Source organism: Benincasa hispida, chromosome 9 (assembly GCF_027475165.1).
Source record: "Benincasa hispida cultivar pf3 chromosome 9, pf3_genome.v1.1, whole genome shotgun sequence".
In the NCBI taxonomy this organism is placed as follows: Eukaryota; Viridiplantae; Streptophyta; class Magnoliopsida; order Cucurbitales; family Cucurbitaceae; genus Benincasa; species Benincasa hispida.
In genome coordinates this window covers 36072740-36094474 of record NC_143486.1, presented here as the reverse complement: position 1 = coordinate 36094474, position 21735 = coordinate 36072740, and the positions used below count along the sequence as shown (strand labels likewise).

At 33.1% G+C, this 21735-nt stretch overlaps 2 protein-coding genes across 9 annotated transcripts; one reads left to right on the top strand and one right to left on the bottom strand.

Moving 5' to 3' along the window:
- Positions 1 to 220: 220 nt before the first annotated feature.
- Positions 221 to 20914, bottom strand: LOC120069575 (spindle/kinetochore-associated-like protein). 8 transcript variants are annotated; one of them, XR_005479585.2, is made up of 12 exons: positions 20733 to 20879; positions 19195 to 19282; positions 18412 to 18553; positions 18194 to 18318; positions 17635 to 17750; positions 17441 to 17519; positions 16744 to 16808; positions 15784 to 15889; positions 15659 to 15688; positions 13406 to 13519; positions 12666 to 12889; positions 10622 to 11103 (listed from the first exon to the last, which is right to left on the bottom strand). XR_005479585.2 is itself a non-coding variant. In XM_090317508.1 (11 exons), exons 3-11 carry the CDS (start codon positions 18506 to 18508, stop codon positions 12812 to 12814), a joined length of 810 nt encoding a protein of 269 aa, XP_090173634.1. In that variant the 5' UTR covers positions 18509 to 18553; positions 20451 to 20560; positions 20733 to 20904; the 3' UTR covers positions 12548 to 12811. The 8 variants fall into 8 exon arrangements, 3 of the variants coding, with proteins under 3 accessions (XP_090173634.1, XP_090173633.1, XP_038877293.1); XR_016531939.1 differs by lacking the exons at positions 10622 to 11103; positions 19195 to 19282 and adding an exon at positions 221 to 255 and having other exon boundaries at positions 20733 to 20905; XR_005479583.2 differs by lacking the exons at positions 10622 to 11103; positions 19195 to 19282 and adding an exon at positions 5020 to 5639 and having other exon boundaries at positions 20733 to 20905.
- LOC120069576 (uncharacterized) lies at positions 6700 to 8140 on the top strand. The gene is made up of 3 exons (XM_090317509.1): positions 6700 to 6843; positions 7105 to 7210; positions 7848 to 8140. Exons 1-3 carry the CDS (start codon positions 6837 to 6839, stop codon positions 7966 to 7968), a joined length of 234 nt encoding a protein of 77 aa, XP_090173635.1. The 5' UTR covers positions 6700 to 6836; the 3' UTR covers positions 7969 to 8140.
- Positions 20915 to 21735: the final 821 nt, after the last annotated feature.

Here is a 21735-nt window from a genome sequence, read left to right as displayed (position 1 = left end):
ATGGGTGCAACCATACATACCCTAGTAGCCTTGGAAGCATAACCTATACCTAATTAAAACTTGATCTTAACATAATTGTGAACAAACATAATGCAATGGGGTCTCTTGTCGAGAAACGTGTTTTAAACATGTAATGCAACATAACAATAATAATAATGCAACATAACAAAGGTACACTACCATAAACACTTAAAGAGAGGGCGAGATAAACTACTTACCTCGATTGCGCTCCTAATTATTCCTTCTGATTTGGTCCTATAGATTTTATAAAGAACACTTATGATTAGATCCAGTTTTAAGAAGGAATTTGATGAACATAACTTATTTATTTACAAAATTATGATTGTTAAATATTGAGAGTATTAGTGTAATTATGTTGAATTATTTAATGATGATGATGATGATGATGATAAAAATAATAATATTATTAATATAATAAGAATTGTAATAGTATTATAATAATAATAACAACAACAAGAATAGTGATAATGACAATAATCATAATAATAATAGTAGTAGTACTAGTAGTTGTATACTACTACTACTATTACTACTAATAATAATAGCAATAATAATATTAGTATTAATAATATTAGTATTAGTAATAATTAAGAGTAATAATAATAGTACCAGAATAATAATAATAGTACCAGAATAATAATAATAATAACAATAATAATAGAAATAATAAGAATAATACTAATAACAACAATAATAGTAATAATAGCAGTAATAGTGAAATGATAATAACAATAATAGTAGTAGTCATAGTAGTAGTAGTAATAATAATCATAATATTATTATTATTCTTAATAATAATATTAAGAGGAAGAAGAAGAAGAAGAAGAGAGATGGAGAATGAAAAATTAATTTTTAGCACTGTATTAGTAATAATATTATTAGTAGTAGTAATACTATGTAATAATAATGATAATGACAATAATATTAATAAAATTGGAAATCAATAATACTATAATTAAATTAATATTGTTAATAACAATAGTAATACCAACAATAAGAATTTTAATAATAGTAGTAATTTTAGTGAAACTTCAAACTTTACTAGGTAAAAAATATGAAAGTTTAATATCAACCTTTCAATTACTAAGGTCACTTTCGTATGTTGACTGTAGTTTTAAATTATGTTGAGTTTAATCTTGATACTCAACTAAGTGCCTAAAAGATCTTAAGAGAAAGAAACAAAACCTCAAAAGTAAGGAAGCTTACATGTATGAATCCCAAAATTCAAGAAATGCTTCAAAAGGATTTTGATCTTTCCATTTTCTTGTTGCAAAACAACACACCAACTCTATTTATAGCCATCTCCCCACTCCCTACCGCCTTTCATTTGTATTATTATTGTTATTTTTTTTTTTTAACCAACTAACATATCTTTCTTCTTTCTTCTTTATTTATTTTTTTTTCTCACCTATTAACCGACTTTATTACTTGTTGTTCTTTTTTTGTTTTGTTTTTTTTCTCTCTCTTTTCTAACCAACTCAATTCAACTTTTATTATTTATTATTATTTTTATTATTATTTTAACTTATCTAGATATTTCTCAAATGTTCTTAGTTATTTTATCTATTTATTTTGTTCTTAACTTACTAGATTTTTCTACTTAAAAATCATCTCATATCATCATCATTTTATTTCTTAGAAATTTTATTACTTTGTTATTCGTTTAATTACCAAACTAATGTTTTTTGTGTTCTTATTATTTATGTACCACTTTTAATCTTAACGTATGAAATTTAAAATTGGTCTTCTCCAACTAGTCTTAAAATTAATTTTAAAATTAAAACTTATAATTTTCCATAATATTTATATACATACTTGGGTTGTTACAGCCATCGTCTAGTGCATCATACCCATCGTCTAGCGCTCACGCCCATCGTGTAGTGCTATCGTCTAACTTCATCATCTAGCGCTTATGCTGATCGTGTAGCGCCATTGTCTATCGTGTAATGCTATCGTCCAGCGCATCACTTCGCATCGTTTAGTGCCACATGTAGCTACACGATCGTGTAGCACATTGCTTAGCACCACACGTAGCTACAAGATCGTCCGCGCGCGCCACTCCAATGCCCAGCACTTATACTCGCGCACACTTGATGCTGTCGCATGCATGCTAACCTCTCAAGACTTGGCTGCCACATGCCTTGTCCATGCATAAATTTTCGTCTCTCGGCCACACTTGGCTCCCTTAAATGCCCAACTAACCTCTCAAATGAGTAAAGCCAATGCATAGGCAAACACTTAGCCAATTTTCTAGCTTCCAATTTTTCTAGCTTCATTCAAGAGTCAAGCATTCAAACTTAAACATTTCTTTTAACTTCTAACCCTTTTCCCTACAATTAAACATTAATTCTCACCTTAACCTACTCACCATAATGCTCTCAATAGGGAACATACACAATTAGAGAAATTAGGGCTCAGGGTTTACAAAAGGACCATTCATGACTTATCAAACAATTTTAAACTTTAGAAATTTATTAAACACAAAATTAAAAGTTCAAGCACCTATCATCAAACATAAGCTTGAAAGTTCAAGCACAATGGTGGTTGCCATAACACTATTCTTTAATGGGTCATTTGTTTCGTGGGAATCCAAGAGTGGGCTTCCAGATTACCACATTTAATTTGTACTAATGTAAGATGCATGGGCATCTGGAGATTTTTGGGTATTCCAGGATGCATATATAGAGGGCATCTCGGAAGTTTCGGATGCCCTACGAAAACATGGATTTTCTAGATTCCCATATTGAGAACATCCTGTTTTAACCCTTCTTTTCTTTCATATTATATATATATATATATATATATATATATATCACTCTTCTTTATTTTTTTTTAATAATTAGTATAAATATCGTGAACTATGTATTTTTATCTTTGATTATATTGTAGTTTTTTAGAAAGATAATCAAATTCAAATTCAAATTAATATTTATTTTATAAAAAATCTTAAATTAATATATATTATTTTGTTGAGATAAATAACAAATAAAACAATAAAACAACGTTAATTTTAAAAGAAATCCAAAATAATAAAAACAAGGGAAGAAATACCTTTTTGATCTTTAAGTTTAAAAGATCTCTCAAGTAATATATATTAGATTTGAATATAAAATTAATGAAAAATATGATATAACAAGATGATCTGGAAAAAAAATTATTTTTTTAATATTTTCCAGTTTTATCTCTTCTCTCTCTATCTTTCTTTTTCTCTCTTCTTTCTTCTCTCCTCTCTCTTGTTCTCTTTTCTCCATCTCCATGTCTCTTTTTCTGTCATTTTTTCAATTGAAGAAGATGATGAAATTTATTCACTTCTCTCTCTTCTTTCTCTCACAAGAAAATGAATTGAATGTATAGCATATATGGATCAAAAGATTTTGATGACAAAAATGGTTTTTTTTTTGTAAGAAAAAATAGAGACCAAAACAAAGTAAAAAAAACAAACAGCAAAAGTTAAAGAAAAGCTTCAAATTGTAGCTTTCGTGACTTCTAAAACACAAATCAACAGAAAAGAATGCAATTTTACATAAGAAAAGTACAAAAATCTTAAATGGCTTTTTCTTTTCTTCTATTTTCTTTGTGGAGTTTTGTCTCTTTGATTTTAGATGATGAAAAAATGGAGAGTTGCGGGTGATGGTGACAGGAACTTTTCTGGCGAGGAGGAATTTGTTGAGATATCCAGATGAAGAAGATGACCAATCGACATAGATAGGAAGATGAAGAATTCGAAGACTTTTCTTTTCTTTTTAAATCTTTTTCTCTAGAGACTTAGTTGGAATCTCTCTCTCAACTTGTTTGTTCCTAATCTACGTGAGAGAAAGAAGAGTGAGAAGTGAGCAAATTTCATCATGTTCTCCAATTGGAATAATGACAAAAAAAAAACATGTAAATGAAGAAGAGGGGACAAGAGAGAGGAGAGAAGAGAGAAGAAAAAAGAGGAGAGAGAAGAGAGAGACGTGTGAAACATTAAAAAAAATATTTTTTTTGAGTCATCTTGCCACATCATATTTTTAATTAATTTTGTATTTAAATTTAATATATTTATCGGTTGAAGGACTTTTTAAACCTATTTTTAAAAAATTCACGGATTAAAATGACTAATTTGAAACATTAGGAACCAAACGCACCTATTTCTAAAAACTTAGGGGCCAAAACTTGGATGACCTTTGGCCATTTGGGGGAGATACAACCACCAAAAGAAAAAAAAAAAAAAAAAAACCCTTAGCCATTTTTCTTTTCCTCTCTCACTCACATACACGTTTTCTCTCATGCACTCTTTTCATTTTATTTTTTCTCAAAGTGTTTTTCTCTCTTTCTCATAATTCAGTTTAATTAATTATTCATGTATCATTGGAGCTTCAAGCTACAAGTCCATGAGGTCCCCTAGGTAGCTTACCAAATCCTAAAGGATCGTTTAACCTAAGTTGGGCAGTCGCTTAAGCCTAAGTTGGGCGACCGTCTAAGCCTAAGTTGGGCAATCGTTTAACCTAAATTGGTCGATCATTTGGCCTAAGTTGGGGGATCATTTGGCCTAAGTTGGGTGATCGTTTAACCTAAGTTAGGAGATCGTTTAACCTAAGTTAGGCGATCGTTTAACCTACATTGGGCAATCAATTTCGTTAAACTAACCATTTTGATACGGCTGGACGAAAAAATCAACATGCATTGAAGGAAATGAGTAAAATCTATTCAAATCACAAGAACGGTGGTGGAAAAAGTGCAGAAACCGACCGGCAAGCAGTGAGGAGCTAATCAAAGACGACTCGAAGGCAAAGGAGAGTCGAGAGAAAACAGAGAGCAAAAAGTCGAGAGTATGAAAAGAATGTGAACGATCCCTTAGTTTTCTACCTATTTAGGTGCCGCTTGAGTTGTATTAAAAGTGGAAGTAAAAATGGTATTTCATATGGAAAAAATGTCAGACGTGGATAAGTTTTTAGAAAGAGGTCATATACATAGAGAAGTTTTTGGTTTTTGTATTATTTTGTGAAATTAAGCTTTTGGTTTTTGGGTTATTTTGTGAAATTTTTCCGCTAGCATTTTTAAAATTTCAATCATCTTTACCGTCGCAAAAGAAGAGGGAGAATATTTCTCTCTCCTCCAGATTCGACTAAAAATGAATTTCAAATGCCCATCAATGGCAACAAACTGCCGCAAACGTATGTTGTCAATGGCTCTACGAACAGAGGTACCGGCAAGATTTCGATCATCAACGTTGGGATGTTTTCGTCGTCTTCGTCGCTGGAAGTGGAGGTTTCGAACTTCAAATTGTGGTTATCTTTTGTTCTCGAAATATTACAGAAGAGAAAATATTAAGCTTCAATTTGTTGTTCTCCCTCTTCTGGTGTTGAAATTTCAGTTTGTGGCCCTTGTTTCTTCTTCGCCATTTCATTTTTCATGAACTTTGTACTTTGGAATTAAGGTTGGAAAAAAAAACCATGCTTTTCGTCGGACTTTTCTTCATCGTTGGAACCATTCTCAGCGCCACCGCCCTCTCCCTTCCCATCCTTATTCTCTGTTGAATCGCTCTCGGCTGTGGCATTGAATTTAGCAGCCAAGTCGTTCCTCTGTTTCTCTCTGAAATCACTCTCATTCATTGCTATCTGATTGTCGTAATCATGTAACTAATTTGATATCATTGATTATTAGAAAAAATCAATATCAAATAACAATAAAACAAAAATTGCTAACTAATTTGGTATCATTGATTATTAGAAAAAAACAATATCAAATAACAATAAAACAAAAATTAGATAGCAATTTAAGATAGCAATTAAGTAGTATCAAATAGCAATCAGACAACAAACCAGATAATAATTTAGCATATCATATAAATCAGACAACAATTATAGGAATCAACATCAAATGAAAATAAGATAACAATCACATTAGTTATCAAAAACAATTAAATTCCAAATAGAAATCAATTAATCACAAGACATTTTTTACTATTTCTCATTTAAATTGGGCTAAGCTGATTGATTTTACCATTTTTGTAAAATTTATATTGTTGAGCCCGAACGCGAGCAAGAGCGAAAGGAGAGGGATGTTTTGTTGCAAATTGAAGAGAGCGAGAGGGAACTGGGGAAGGGATAAAAAATATATATATAAATTCGGGATTGGGGATTAATCAGGGTCAGGGTCGGGGTGGGGATACTGTCCCCATTCCCGCCCCGTTCCCGAACAAGGCCCCGAATAAATTCTCTGGTTTGACCCCATCCCCGGTCAAACCGGGGAATCTCCGCCCCAAACGAGGCGGGTCTCCGCGGGGATCCGTCCCGTCGGGTTTTTTTGCCAACCCTAATCCAACCCAACCCAAATTTTAAGGGTTGGGTTGGTTAGAAACTTTATTAAGATTCTTTAGGTTGTCAACCCAACCAACTCAAATTTTAGGTTGGCCCAAAAAAATACCCTCAATCCAACCCATATATATCCCTACCAAGACCGAATATGCTAAAACATGAGCATAAAAAAGGGATGGTATACATCTTTAAAGCTATACACATGTCAGAGGATACCAGAGTAGTTTTGTAATTTTACCTTACATAAAATAAAAGGAAGTGGGTATATAAGGATAAATGTTCTGTGTTTGAAAGTAAAGTTATTAAAAAAATAGAACGTATTATTATTTTATTTATTGATTAGCACAGAATAGGCGGGGGAATGTGGGGTTGTTTCTGGAGAGTTCCATGGAGAGCGAGTGGCGCATAATAACATTTCTTTCTTTCTTCTTTTTTATATCCTTCGCCTTTTCAGTTCTCATCATCCAAAATTCTCATTCATTTTTCTTTTAATTTCCATTTCCATTTCCATTCATTACTATGACTCATATCCTTCATTTCTTCATCATTTGTTCTTCTTTGTAATTTTATGTTCCTTTAAGAAACAGAGGAAGAGAGAATCAGAGGATTCTTTTTTCTTTTTATTTTGTTTTGAAGATTTCAGTGATTTGAGTTCTTCAATGGCTGCTGATATTGATGGATCCATGATTTTGGTAGAAAAGGAAATGAATTAGGTTGTCTATTTTGTGGGTTTTTTTATTTTTAAATTTTATTTGTTTATTTTGTTTATTCTTTAACTGAAGTGAAAGCGGAAATCAGAGAGAGCGAGATCGAGAAAGGGCTCAAGCTAGAGCTGGAAATAAGTCTAAGCAACCAAGAAACGATGGCTTGACTCCTCAACAGCGACGTCAAAGGTTCACTCTCTCCCCTTCTTCATAACATAATTATTTACTTTTTACTTCATGAATTTTTATTATACGTCGGGTATGTTTAGAATACCTTTTCAACTGTATATTTTTAAAATAATTTATTTAAATTTTTAAAATAAATGAAAGTGTTTGATAACTATTTGAATATTTAAGTAATCTGTTTTTATCAAAAGTTTTTAAATAAAAATATGTTTTTTCAAAAATACTTTTTTCATAAGTTAATTCAAACAGGCAACGTTCTAAAGATTTGGGCACAAATTAAAATTTTGAAAAAAATTTAGATATCATCTTTAAATTTGGAAACTATTAGTTGTAAATAAAGAAATATGTTTTTTAGTAGAAAATTGGTGTTACATTGGCTTTTCGTTAGAAATTAAGCTAATGGTGTTACAAGCTCAAATATAAAATTGTAGAGTTTAAAACCTCAAGAACCCAAATACAACCTAATCTAAGACTAGAAGTTTTTTTTTTCCCCTTAAAATTAAATATTTGAAGATCTACTATACTATAAGACTTCATAGAACACAAAATTGAAAATTTTGGCATTCAACACTTTTTCAATTAAAAAATTGATTAAAAAAGTTTTTGAGATTGAGTTAGGATGGTGTGTTGTTGTGCTTAGGGATGCAAAAGCTCTTCAGGAGAAGACGGCGAGGAAAGCCGCAATGGCTGCCGGAGAAAACAATGCCGGTGGCAGCGGAGGTAAAAAAAATGTAACTGCAGATTCAATCGGGAGTAAATAGGAGAAGATTAAAGTAAAATTGATCCAGTGTTTATGGATTCATCTGCGTTTGAACAAGTTTGAGTCTGCTTTTGAATGGTTATTTGTGTAGTTTTTGTTTGGCTTCAAAAATGGGTTGTTCTCTCTGCAAACTCACTCATGTTTGAATCAAAATGATGTCAATTTCTTTTCAATTCCAGTGGCCTTTTTTTGTTGGGTGAAGAATGAAGATTTTTCTTTCTTTGATCATAATATTATTCAGTATGATTATGTCTATTGGCATCACGAGAAATTGATTGACAATTTGACAACTATTGTGTTCAACTATGAAGCACAAATAATTCATGTGAGGCAAAAAATCTGTATCAGACATGTATCAGATACCGATACTTCCAGATATTTTTCAAATATCTGACACGCAAATTAACGTATCTATTTCTATGCATATTTTTTTTAAAATAAAAAAGACAAACAAAAAATAAATAAAAGATCAAACCCCAGAATCATCTAATAATTTTCATCTTCACATTTGAGTCTCCATAGAATCCATCAAAATATAAATCATTTGGATATTTTCAATAATTCAACGAAGAAGTTCTTCCTTTATCTTCATATTTCTCTCTCTGATCTAATTATTCTTCTTTGTAATATGAGTCACTTTTCTATTGCATTTTATTAACTATTGTACTTCAACATCTTAGATGTTGCCTTTTGATTTTCTTATATTGTATTTCAGTGTCTGTATTCTATTTTGTGCTATTGTTATTAACTTGTAAGCTAAATTTATCTATATCCTAGATTTTTTTAAGAAAAAGAACATATATCTTCAATGTATCAGTATCTTTATTTTTTTAGAAATATATATATTAAAAAAATATATAAAAAAAATGATGTATCCTTAAACGTATCTATATCTTAATTTTTTAGAAATTGATGAATTGCTATATCCGATCGTATCTGTATCATGTAACCGTATCTGTACTTCATAGGTGTTCAATGAGTCATCTTGGTGGAAAAAAGACAGATGACATTATATATAGACATACTTTTTTAGTCCATAGGAGAGAGGTTCGGGATTTGTGTCAATTTACTCTACGTTTTAAATTAAAGAATGAAGCATTCAACATTTAGAAAATGCTCGACTTTGGCCTCTTATTAATGGTATAATAAATCACAAAAAAAATTAAGTAGAAAATAATTATCAAAGTAAATAATTATAAGTTAAATTATAGAAAATATTTTTGAACTCTTTAATGTTTTAATATATCATTAAACTTTCAATATCAGTTAATGACTCAATTATAACAACAATTAATTATAGTGATACGCAAGGTTTAATGTGTCATTGTAACATACAATTACGGTAGGTTGCTAATAATCAATATATAATTTTAAACAAATAATAGTAATTTGACAATCTTTTTTGGCCACTTATTCCCAAGTACGTACTCCCTATCTAACCAACTACTTTAGCGCATTTTTCATTTCTGGAATGATTTTTTTTTTTTTTTTTGGCATTCTTTCTTTGACTACTCGTAGAAGTTTCTTGGATGGGAGAAGTGTTCAAGATGGATAGTATTGGTTTCCTACCGTGGTTAGGTCGAGTTTAGGTTGTTTAGGATGATCTTTTCAATCACCAGATTGATATTGTAACAAGGTAGTACTACAAGAAAGAACGATTTTTCCAGCACCAAATCTTGTTGGAAAAGCCTAGAAAACCTTCGTTAGTACGATAGTTTTTCATTATTATATATTATAGTGACGTCCCAACAAGATCATGGGGTCAACTACCAGTTTTTTATGGTCGAGAGGATGTTTTGGTCACTAAACTACAAGAAGTGGTTTGAAATCCTTATTGGCGAGTTAAAAGTTGTTTCAAGAACAAGTACTTGCTCGAGATCCAACAGTTGATGTAAGAGAAATTATCGCAATCAAGGTTACAACCATCACTGCATATAAGATAATCTTGCCTACGTACATTAAATGTCAAATACAATGCATTATTTGAGTTACTTGTGGGATAAGAGTGGGTTCAATTAGAGTGGTAATGAAATGATGCTATACGGTGAGAAAGTTGCATTCAATGAATGATTCACAATTGTGTCTCATACAATCTACTAATTGTGTACACTTCATTACCTTCTATCTTATGTTGTAGACTCACCGCGAGACAAGCAGGCTATATGTAAAACCATTCTTATACTTCTATGCTTTGGGGAGCTTTCTGGGTGAGATTGTGTAATAGGACAAAACGTTGTCAATGCACAAGATGATGAAAATGAAATTCGATTGGAGGATGTAAACTCCCAACATGGGTTTGATGCTGATTTGGATGTCATTTTCAAAGTTGGACCTTTCCCCTTTGACTAGTCTACTGACATGTTCAATGGAGTTTGAGAGACTGAATGCACGTCAACTTTCCAACAATCCTTGCCCCATACAACCACAGACACTAAACCTGTATCTAATCGTCGAAAAAGATCCACAAAATCAAAGGATGAAAGGAATAAGCAGAAGGAGAAAAGGTTGAACTCGAAAAAAGCATCCAAAATTAACATCAAACACATGGTGGGAGTTCACATCTTCCAATCAGATATCATTTTCATCATCTAATTATATTAGTAGCATATATCATGTTGCACAATCTCACCTAAAAACCTCTCCTAAAGCATAGTAGTGTGAAAATGATTTTTTATATAGTCCGCTTGCCTCCATGTGAGAGTCTACAAACATAAGATAGAAGACAATGAAGTTTACACAGTGAGCACATTGATATAATACACAATCGTTCAACACTACCTTCATCCATTCATCGAATGCAATCTTCTCACACTATAGCATCATTTGATCACCACTTTAGCTAAACCCACTCTCTTATCCATTAGTAATTTAGCTAATGCATTGTATTTAACCTTCAATGTACATAGACGAGATTTTATATGCAGTGATGGCAGTAACGTTGGCTGCGACAATTTCTCCATCATCAATTGTTGGATCTTGAGCAATTACCTATTCTTGAAACCATTTGCAGCTCTCCAGTAAGGGCTTCTGCAACTTCTTGAAGTGCAATAACCAAAACAAAATACTCTTCGGCCGTCCAAAAATAATGCTTGTTCGCCCCACAACATCATTTGGAGATAGTTATGGGGAAGCCATCCTATATTTTCCACAAAAAGGAAGTAATGCATGTTTCTATATACCCAAATATGTATACTTGCAACCAAAGAAAAATAATATATAGTAATTAATTTATTAAAAAAAAAGTATGAAAATCGATCCACGTGGGCACAGAGTTGAAGTCTGCTAGACAACTCAATCCTCATTCTCCCATTTCATCCAATGGACTGCTAGACATCTCTTTTCTTATGAAATCGTGGAACATGCAGCAAATTGAAATAATAGGTTTTATCCTTATACTTTGGAAGCCATATTATTTTCAACTCTCACTATACTCATTACTTTTCACCATTGGTTGTTCTCTCCCTATCTTATGGAATAATAGGTTTTCTCCTTAAACATTGTGTTCTTTTTTATTTTCTACATGAACTCAGCATATGAAATGGAAGAGAAAACTAGTTGTGCAACTTGACTACCCTATTACGATATCAATCCCGCAAGAACAAAAATGACATCTTAAAAAGCAACCTGATCGCGGTAAGAAATCAATATTGTCCATCCTTAACACTATTCCCGTCCAAGAATCTTCTAATGGTGGTAGGAGATGGAATGCAAAAAATTCATTCAAGAAATGAAAAATGCACCAAGGTAGTTGGTTAAACAAGGGAGTACATACCTAGGAATAACGTGGGCGATGTTGATGGCAAAGTAGAGATAATGAAGGAGAAAGAACTCTACTTGAGAGGTGTAGAGAACCGAGGAAGGGAAGAGTTTGTAAAAATTCAGTATGGTCCCATGTAATTCATCAATGATAATCGAACATATCTTAGATAGGAGCAATTTGATTACCGGATTGGGTGTAATCTAAAAACTTGATCACACCATTCATCCTAATCACAGTTCTATAATGTAAACAACAAGAAGGGTAATTGGTGGAACTACTTTCTTAAACTACATTTCATTTATTACGTTTACAAGTAGGTTAACTCATCCTAATAGAAAACTCGGCACGTGCACTAGCAACATTGTATGCAACCAGCTTTTATGTTGCAACTAAAATCCCATTACTTAAACTTGCCTCAATTGTAGATGCTAAAATCTACCACTAGTGACGAGCAGAGAAAATCTCGAAGTTAAAGTGGCCACAAATATGGAGCCAACATAAAACACTCTAACACTCAACTTTAAAGACCACTTCGAATATAACTCAGTAGACTATAAAGCACCGACACTCTTAAGATGGCCAAGTGTCAGTGTCGAACACATGTCGAACACCAACACGCCGTCGACACGTGTCCGACACGCCAGCTGGAGTGTCGTGTATTTTATTATTATTTTTTTAATTTTCGACACGCCCCGACACAGTTGTGACACGTTTAAGACATGGCACCTGCAAAATTAGAATGAAAAACAAGGAAACTGCCATTTTTAAGCCCAAAAGCCCAACCCAAAACCTTATACCTATAGAGATAACAACCACCTCGTTTCAATTTAAGAATTCCTTTGATGATAATCAAGGACAAAGGCACACAAATAACTCATAGCATTCTACCATTTTATCTACAAGATGAATGTAGTTTATGGGTTATAAGATTTTCTCACCTTCTCCAAAACAATTATGTACGCCTCTGATGATGAATCTTTGAGAAACGGATTGCTGGAATTGTATAGCTGATTCTCTTCATACAGGCTAGATTTTCAGTGATGCGAGACTTGGTAATCTTGTGTCCAAGTAAATGCAAGATTATTTATGATGGTTTTAATAGTAAAATTACTCGCTGATGTCCAATCCGAGTCTCGCTTATACGTCCAAGGTGACGTAGGACCTGTGAGGTAGAAAAGTTGACAACATTTTAAAAATCTACACTTGTGTTCTAGGTTCAGTATAATACGAAATCATAAATGAGCCTTCAAATGAAACTGGAAGAGTCCAAAACGCAATGCTCTGAATTTGAAGGAACCACAATTTATTTGATAATTGAACAATGTCAAATAAAACCAATGTTTATACACAAAGGTACCTATAATTTTCTTGCTACATACTTTTAAAACAATTTTAAAAAACCAAGCCAAATTTTGAAAACTAAAAAAAAAAATTGTTTTTAAAAACTTGATTTTATTTTTTAAATTTGGCTTAAAATTCTAATGTGTTTCTAAGGAGGACAAAAAAATTATTAAACAAAAAATGGGTGGAAACAAGCATAATTTTCAAAAACAAAAAAACTAAGAACAAAATAATTATCAGACGGAACCTAAACTATTGATCAGGTGAATGAACTTTTGGAATTATCTCCAAAATAACTATGATGGCTTAGAGAGTGAATTATATTTCACAAACTTACAGTTAGTATGGCCTTTCCAGTGTTGTCAAGTTTCAACGAAGGTCCTCTCATGTCAGTTTCAAGAAAGAAGTATTTTCCTTTCACTGCGTCAGTTGCTGCAATATCTCTTAGCTCCTGCATGTATCGGAAATAAAGACATGGCATCTTGAAGAGGAGAGGGAAAAGAAAAACATGGCTTTAGATCCCCGACTCCCTGTGGTTATCCATGGGAATCCCCAGTTTGACCAGATTCAAGAACAATGTTGATATTTACTTCTATTAGTTTAGCCACTTTTTTGGCCCATCCTTACAATTATATTTTCTATCAATATTTAAAATTTGAAACTCTTAACCCCTTCATCATTTTCTTCTCCTCCTTTACTGTCTACCTTTTTTTTTCCTTTTTTAAACTTTGTTTCTACCATTTTCCCTTGCCAGAAGAGATTTGAGGAGTAAGAGAGATTCACTACCAGCTGCCACCTACCGTCGCCAAACAACTCACCAAGCACCACTACTGTCACTCACCAGACATCACGGCTGCATCTAACTCTTTTTTCCATCACATATTGGTGCATTTGCATTCATCAACATCATTTGCTCCCGTCAACCACTTGTTGTCACTAGTCTGGTGCCGAGGGAATTTTCTCTCCATGAACTACCATACGAGGATTTCCCATCAAATTAGGAACAAATTTTCACCCTGGTCTACAATTTCCGATCATAGGCGCAAGGATGGAGATTCTTTTGTCATTGGGAGTGGGTCAGGGATGTCAATTGAATGATTTTGGACAAACAAGTGGCTCATTGTGTGCAGATTCATCCAATCGAAGGTGAGGTAACAATGCTTAAAGGTAGTGATAGAGGCATGGTTGAGGGTTGCTTGCAAAATAAGACAGCTCAAATACCCTTCGAAGCACTTTATTAATAGAGTAAAAAATTTGATGAAGTTTTGGTATGGTGAGAATGCTTACCTCTCCTTATTTTTATGCAATAATGTTGGGCTTCAATATAGTATACGGCCCTCCCCCATGGCCTAGAGAATCATGCAAACCTGCCTGGCACATGCATCCCTTCTCTCCTTTTCTCTCTTTTCAATTTAATCAATCACCAAAAACACTTACAAAAGTGTTGCAACTAAGGCCCCTGGGACTAATTTAGAGAGCATTCAAAGTGAGTATGAGAGTCTTTTGATTTCACTCCCTTGTGGAGTTTGTATCACTTGACCATTAGTCTCTTTTCATTTCATCATGTTCAAAAAAGATTCAAAGCCTTTTACAGGAGGTCGAGGATGGGAAATTTTTGGAGGGCAAGGAGAGGGTAAACCTTTTCTCCTCACCCCACCCATTGATAGTCCTAGCAAAGAAAAATTCCTATGGGTAGAATTTTTACAGTAAATAATAATTCACAGGCTCTAGCCCAAGGTCTAGTCAGGCACAAAATGGAGTAGGTTGGACATGTGTGGGTTCACCAATCAGCACCTAGCCATAAGTGAACCCAACACTAGCCCGAGGCCACCTAATGCAATGTAATCATCCTTAATCTAGCACAAGGTTTAAAGTGATCGAGCTGGGATGATCATCTCTTCCAGAGGTGACCAGTTTGTGCTACCACCCTACAGTGATTACTTAGCCACACCATACTCCATAGTCACCTCACCCAACCCCTTGCAAAGCACCATCAAGTAACTGGCCTTTAATGGAGCATGGAATAAAAGCATTGGTAAACTCTCGCTCTCCCACCAAATCAAAGCTTTATAAATTTTAGACTTGAATGACTTGAGTGCTCAAGTGTATTTGACAAATACAACACCAGACAGTCTAGCTCTCTTATTTTACAAGCAACTCTTGACCATGATTTCGTTGCTACCTCCACCATTGTACCTTGTCTCCAATGAGGTTGACATGCACACGATCAACCAACTTGTTACTCGTCCAAAATGACTCAACAAATACTTTAAAAAATTTTCATCCAATTTTGTCAAATTGATAGAGAGAGGTTCCCAAGTTCTCAAGTAAAATGGGCAAAATGTTTCATTCTCTGGATAGCATCTACTTGGACCTCAGGCAGAAAAGCCAATTGATTCTTCAAGTTTCTCTGATATCTTCCCAATATATAATGTTTTAATATTTGTGAATATATCATGCAACATCTTTTGGCAAGTGTGCCTAGAACCTACATGGCTACATCTTAGGTTTTGCAAGCATCACTGCAGAAAGGAAAGGAAGAAAGAAGCAAACAAAAAGAGATGCGGACAAAAACTGTAAGTGAGCTTACCAGGGCCTTCTCCCAGAGGTTCTCTGCCAGCTTCACAAAAAGTACTCATTGTCAGCATGTAACTTATAAGTGAAGTGGTGGTTATCAATATGCTTCTTAAATTAGAGAGAAACTATGACATAAACCTTCTTCTTCGGGACGACAATAAGCTGGGCATTTGCTTCAGCATATGTTGCCATGTCATTAACAGCAGCATTGACCTTATCAACTGTTAATCTTCCTCTCATATATCTGTGGTTGGTAAGACTTGATCAATAAACTAAGGATTACAGCCAACTTTACAGGAAAAGCATACGCTCGCTAAAGACATTTGCACTCATCTTATTTCTTTGATATTTGAATTTTTCTTGCTCTATTTAATGCACTCCAGACACCAAATTACCGGTCATGAAAATTATTTGAAGGCTATATGACATGAAATCTCCTCCTTGCACGGTGGATGTAGGCTAAAATCTTCATGAGACTTAGCCTTAGTAGCAATTTAATTTTTTATTGATAGGTTAATTACTGTTTAAAATTATTTAATTTTACTAATAGCCCATTGTTATACAAAATACCTTACGTGGATGTAGTTGGTTTCACTTTTGTCCTTTCTTAAAGTGTCAACTTTAGCTTCAATATTTTAATTGTTTCATAAAAATCTTTTTTAATTTTTAGCAATGAAATATCTTAATTTTAGCAATCTCCATTAAACTGACTAATAGAAAATAAAAGATCGAGAATAAAAGCATAAATAAAAACATTAGGGACAAAATGGAAACCACATGCATTTGGAACATTTTGATAATTAATTTGGTTTTAATTTTGTCCCTAACGTATCAAAATTTGTATTTGTAATGGAAATGGCTAATGGCTAATGGAATGTCGTTTTTGTAACAAATCAAAATATTAGGGTAACGTTAAAGCCACAGTATAGCTCAAAGGCATTTTGTATAATATAGCGTTATTTCAATTTCAAATGCAAATATCTAACAAGAAATTTCTTGAGCTGTGATAATGCATTTTATTAGGTAGTAGGTAAGCTAAACTAGTTATCAGTTATTCCCATGTACTTAAAAGTTAAACAAGAGAAAAGAAGAACTCACGAAGACAGTGAATTCAGTTCATCGGTGGTTATGTACCAAAGTGGGGCAGAGGAACCTTTCTTCTCCTGAAAACATTGTAAGGGTCACTTCTACATTAGTGATCAATTAACGAATAATTCTGGGAGAAGTCTAACTTTCTTGTCATGACATGGACCAGTGTTTAGAATATAAATAAAATACTAATCCATCAACTCAAGATTTTATCTGAACCCCAATAATCTCATTTCCTCTCTAATTGTCACTCAATGAGCATAGTGCTAATTTAAACCAATGAGTGCTGGAAAATATTAAAAATACAAATAAAATATTAACTTTATCTAAGTTATCAAGTTTTTTCAATGAAGTGTTAAACCTTCATTGGAAAAAAAAAATGAAAGGGTACAACGGATACCAAAAAACAAAAGCAAAACCCTAAACAAGAGAAGCCCAACTAAAACAAAAATAACTTCAATCAAGCAAATGAGACCTCAAGGGTAATTACAAAAAGAATTAGCAACTGAAACCCAAATAAAAACATGGAACCTAACAAGTGCGCACACATCCTCCTTGGTTCTCTCTAATGCCCTATGAGGTTATTGCCTTTTAGGTTCACCAAGATTTTAACACCTAACTTGAGCCAGATTGCTATTTCTTATATGATAATTAACATGTACAGATTCATTTTATATAAACACAACTAAAGGAAGAGAATTCTGACCTTAGGTAAGATTGATATTGCATTCTCAGCCTCTCGGGAGCCCAATTCAGCACCAGATTTTTTGGCCTCTGAACAAAGACTGAAAACAGAAAAGCCAGCAAACCTTTTCATGAATCACATCTACCTTAACAATCAAAGTTGAAGCTGGGGTTCAGATCATGGAACTCATATAAAATTTCAAACAAATTAGTTACCTGGTATTTAAGTTCAATGCAGAAACTCTTTCAGGCAGAATCTGATAATAAGAGGGAACATGAAGGGACATGCTTTCTAATCTCTTCTGCTGCTTCAGAGATGCTTCAATAAGTTTCTGCAAAATTTGGTGAACTTAGATCGTACATCAACTAAGCAATAATTTAGCTACTCAAAAACTGTTAAAATCACAATTATGTAAGGATTACTAAATCAGATAATGAGTTCCCAGGGGCACCCACAACACACCCCAAGACCTGAACCCATAAGACATCAAGAGTCTTTTTGTATTAAGCTCACCCAAAGCCCCGAACTTGAGACCTCTAAATGAATGGGGATTTTATTGTTCATGAGTCTCTTGAGTTATCAATTTTCTATTTTCGTAAGTTTGTCGAAACTCTTTCACACGGAATATGTTCTTTATTTTAGGTCAACATATCTCTAAAACATTTTATATCTAATTTCTTAAGGTTTCCTCATAACGATGCAGAGGAAAGGATCAAACAGAATTGAATATAGATTCAAAATAAAGATTGTCTAAGAAGGAAGGGACGAATATACCTTTGCTTTGGGAATTGCTTCAGCTTCTTCACGTAACTGGTTCTTGATCGCCTGCACCTGCAATTCCATCGCCTTCAATGATGCATCAACTGCTGACAAATCAGGGAGACAACTTGCCGGATACACTACGAACAAGGAGTCAATGACGAGATAGTGGCACATCATCAAATGAAATTATAGCCAAAAAAATGAATAAAAGCTTAAATATTTCCACTCACTGTTTCGCGCAATTACAAGATCCTGGAGCTCCGCGATCCGACCGTTGAAAGCAGCAATTAGATTATCAAGCAATGAACCAGCTTCCTTAGAGTCCATCTATCTCCTTGGTGTGACACTCCCTCTTTGTAAAAATTCTTCACTCTGAAGTTTGAGTTACATACATTTGTTAGTCCGTAAGTTCTTCGAAAGGGATGAACGATCAGAAATTTATAACTTGGAGTCCAGCAATTGGGCAAAACACCCTTACCACTAAACCATATGATTAGTAAACAATCAATTTTCTTAAGAATTCAAAAGATAGACACTGTACAAACCTTTTTTTATGAAAACTTTTATTGAAAGAAAATTAAAGAACACTACAAATTTTATATTTGACATAAAAAAACAAACGGCTCTTAAATTAAATTAATAACCAAAAACAACTCGTACATCATAATTTGACCATAACAATATTAGAGAGCGATGTATGCCCCATATTAATGCATATGCAGTATAATTAGAGCTTAACAAAATAAAAATTAAAAAGAATAATAATTAAAAGAAAAAAAGTCAAAAGATGTACGCATAAATGGTATATGCAATGAGATAAAAGCAAAACCATAAAATCAAGTTTACGAACTTCAAAATCCAAAACAAGCTTCACAGAGAAAGAAGTTTCTTTAGACCAGCTCCAGGACTAAATCTTGAACATCATAAGTAGTAACACTGAGAAACAGACGGACCTAAATTAGCAACAAAAACAATTTGATGTAAAATAAATGTAGGAGCTTTCGAGTTTCAACCTTCATTTTTCTCTTTTAGAGGCTTAATGTTCCTCATTACGATGCCGATCATAAATAGAAATTGGTAAAGCTGCTAATACTCATAGACCTGATGAATATAAAAGGCAGATAAACCAATAAAGAGTTCACAATCAAGTTGCTTAGCTAGTGAAATCAGATCTATGACTTTTTAATAATTGGCCAATTGGTTTTCTTTCACTTGCTTTGGAAGTTTCTATCCATGAACATTTTCCTATCGTTTCTTCTATCAATGAAAAAGTTGTTTCATGTTCAAAGAAACACAAGTATCTACTATCGGTGCCCAAAACATTTATCCTCTCTTAATTACTTCCACTAAATTATATGTTTCCCCTTTCCCCTAACAATTTGAAATTTTGCAGTTTAGTTTTGTTTTTATGAGCATAAAACTTTGATGAATAGGTTAGGAAGGAAAAGAAGCAGTTTCATTTGCTTCCTGGAATTAGAAGAGAATGAAGTGTCATCAATTGAAGTAAACTGTTATGGAATCGACAAATAAAGAAAACAGAAAACGTAAAACAGTAGAGAATCGACATAGAGAGTTACATGGCTCACTAATAATATGTTAGACGTCCATGGGCAGAGGGAGAACGGTTTATTATTATAGAGAACAGTTTACAGATCAAAGGCGCCTCTAGGATTAAAGAGTTTATATGGCGTACTTCTCTAAACTCTTGGGTCAAAATCGTAAGTACAAATAACATATATACAAATACAACTTAGATTTTCAGGGCGTTACTCATACTTAATCTTTCGAAACGCCAGATAACAGATTCAAGGCATTCCAACATAAACCAAAGCCATATAGCCACAGTTATTTTCTTTATTTGTAGACCATTTAATTTTGAAAGTTTCTGTTACTTCTGAGTTGTTAGTGCTACGCTTTTAATAATTTAATTCTGTAGCAGTTTTTATTATAATAATGAAGAGTAAAATCAGTAAATGCACTAATTCAACTAACATGCCAACAACAATATAAAAATACAACAGAAATATGCTACAATTTTAGTATAATAGTAAAACTGATGAATTTAAAGACACTTGAAATGTTATGGTGAGTTTAAGATGCACTTGAAATTCTAGGGTTAGTTCAACTAACATCAAATTATCGCCAACAACATAAAAATCCAACAAAAATATGCTAAATTTTTTGTATAATGCTAAAATCAGGCGAATTAGAAAGCACTTTAGTTACAGTTTAATCATAGGTTCATGTTCGAGATAATCATACTACAAACCTATTCAACTAACATGAGAGCATTGGTTGAAGAAACAGAATTAAACATCAGGGCTGTCGTCGGAAATTTCAATGTTCTTCTACGGAGTAACAACAGTGCATGCAGCAGCTCTGTAAATTAATCAACACACTCAACGGCAATAAAAACTGAAAATGACAATCTCAGTTGATGAATTTCAAACCAATCAGTGTGAGAAAAAGTTCCGAATCAACTAATTTACTCCCCTAGATGCGACCAGATACTGATAATTGTAGGATGTAGAAATAAAACCCTAAATCGTACCGGTTGAAATTGGAGAAATTCGAGAATCAATGGTGAGCGAGGAGTATGGAACTGCAACGAGGAGTTTGGAACTGCAAAATTTAGCACACAGAGGGAGAGCGCGGGAGGTTGCTGAGAAATGGAGACAACAAGGTGAATTTGAAAGATGGCCCTCAATTTCAAATGGTTAAATTATAAAAAAATATCCCCAACCTTGGATCAAAAATGTCTCTCAAATTTCAAAATTTTCAAAAATATTCTTAAAAAATTTTTAAAAAAATAAAAAATATTCTTGTCGTTAATTTTGAATGATCGTTAAAGTTTTGTTCAAAAATATCTGTGAACTTTCAAAACGTTTCAGAAATACTCTTTAACTTAATATAAGTTAAAAACACTTCCACCGTTAGTATTTGAACAAAAACCGTTAATTTCTCGTGATAAAAATGACTTTAAAAGTTAAAAATATATATATTAAAAAATGCTTCTAATGATCAATTTATTTGAAGTTTTTAAAATTCGAAAAGAACCAATTTTAAAATAAATTATATAAATATCCTTATTTTTCATATAACTACTCTCATATTTCTCTTAATTTTCCAATTCTTAGCTTATACCGATTTTCTCAACAACAAAAATAAGAACCAAAATTTTAAGCTAAAACATAAAATACCATAAATTTTCACAAAATTCCAAAATCAAAATCTCCTCTTGAAACATATCAAAACGATAAATAGTCAAATAAAAAAACTAGTAGCCTAAATCATGTTGATCCTTAAAAATTTAATATTTATTTTAGTTCTTAGATAGGTTATCGAGCAAAATAAGTCATTGGAACGTTTCAGATGCAATTGGGGCTTAAATAGAGCAATTAGCAAGTAACGGGAGGCAAACGATGATATCGACCAAGGGGAGGCACGGCGTTGTGCACGCACTACGACACTTGTGCCCTACCCATTCATAGAGACAGTCTGCTAGGTGTCACGGTCATGCTTGTCCAGGGTGTGTTGCCCATGGCCGCATGATC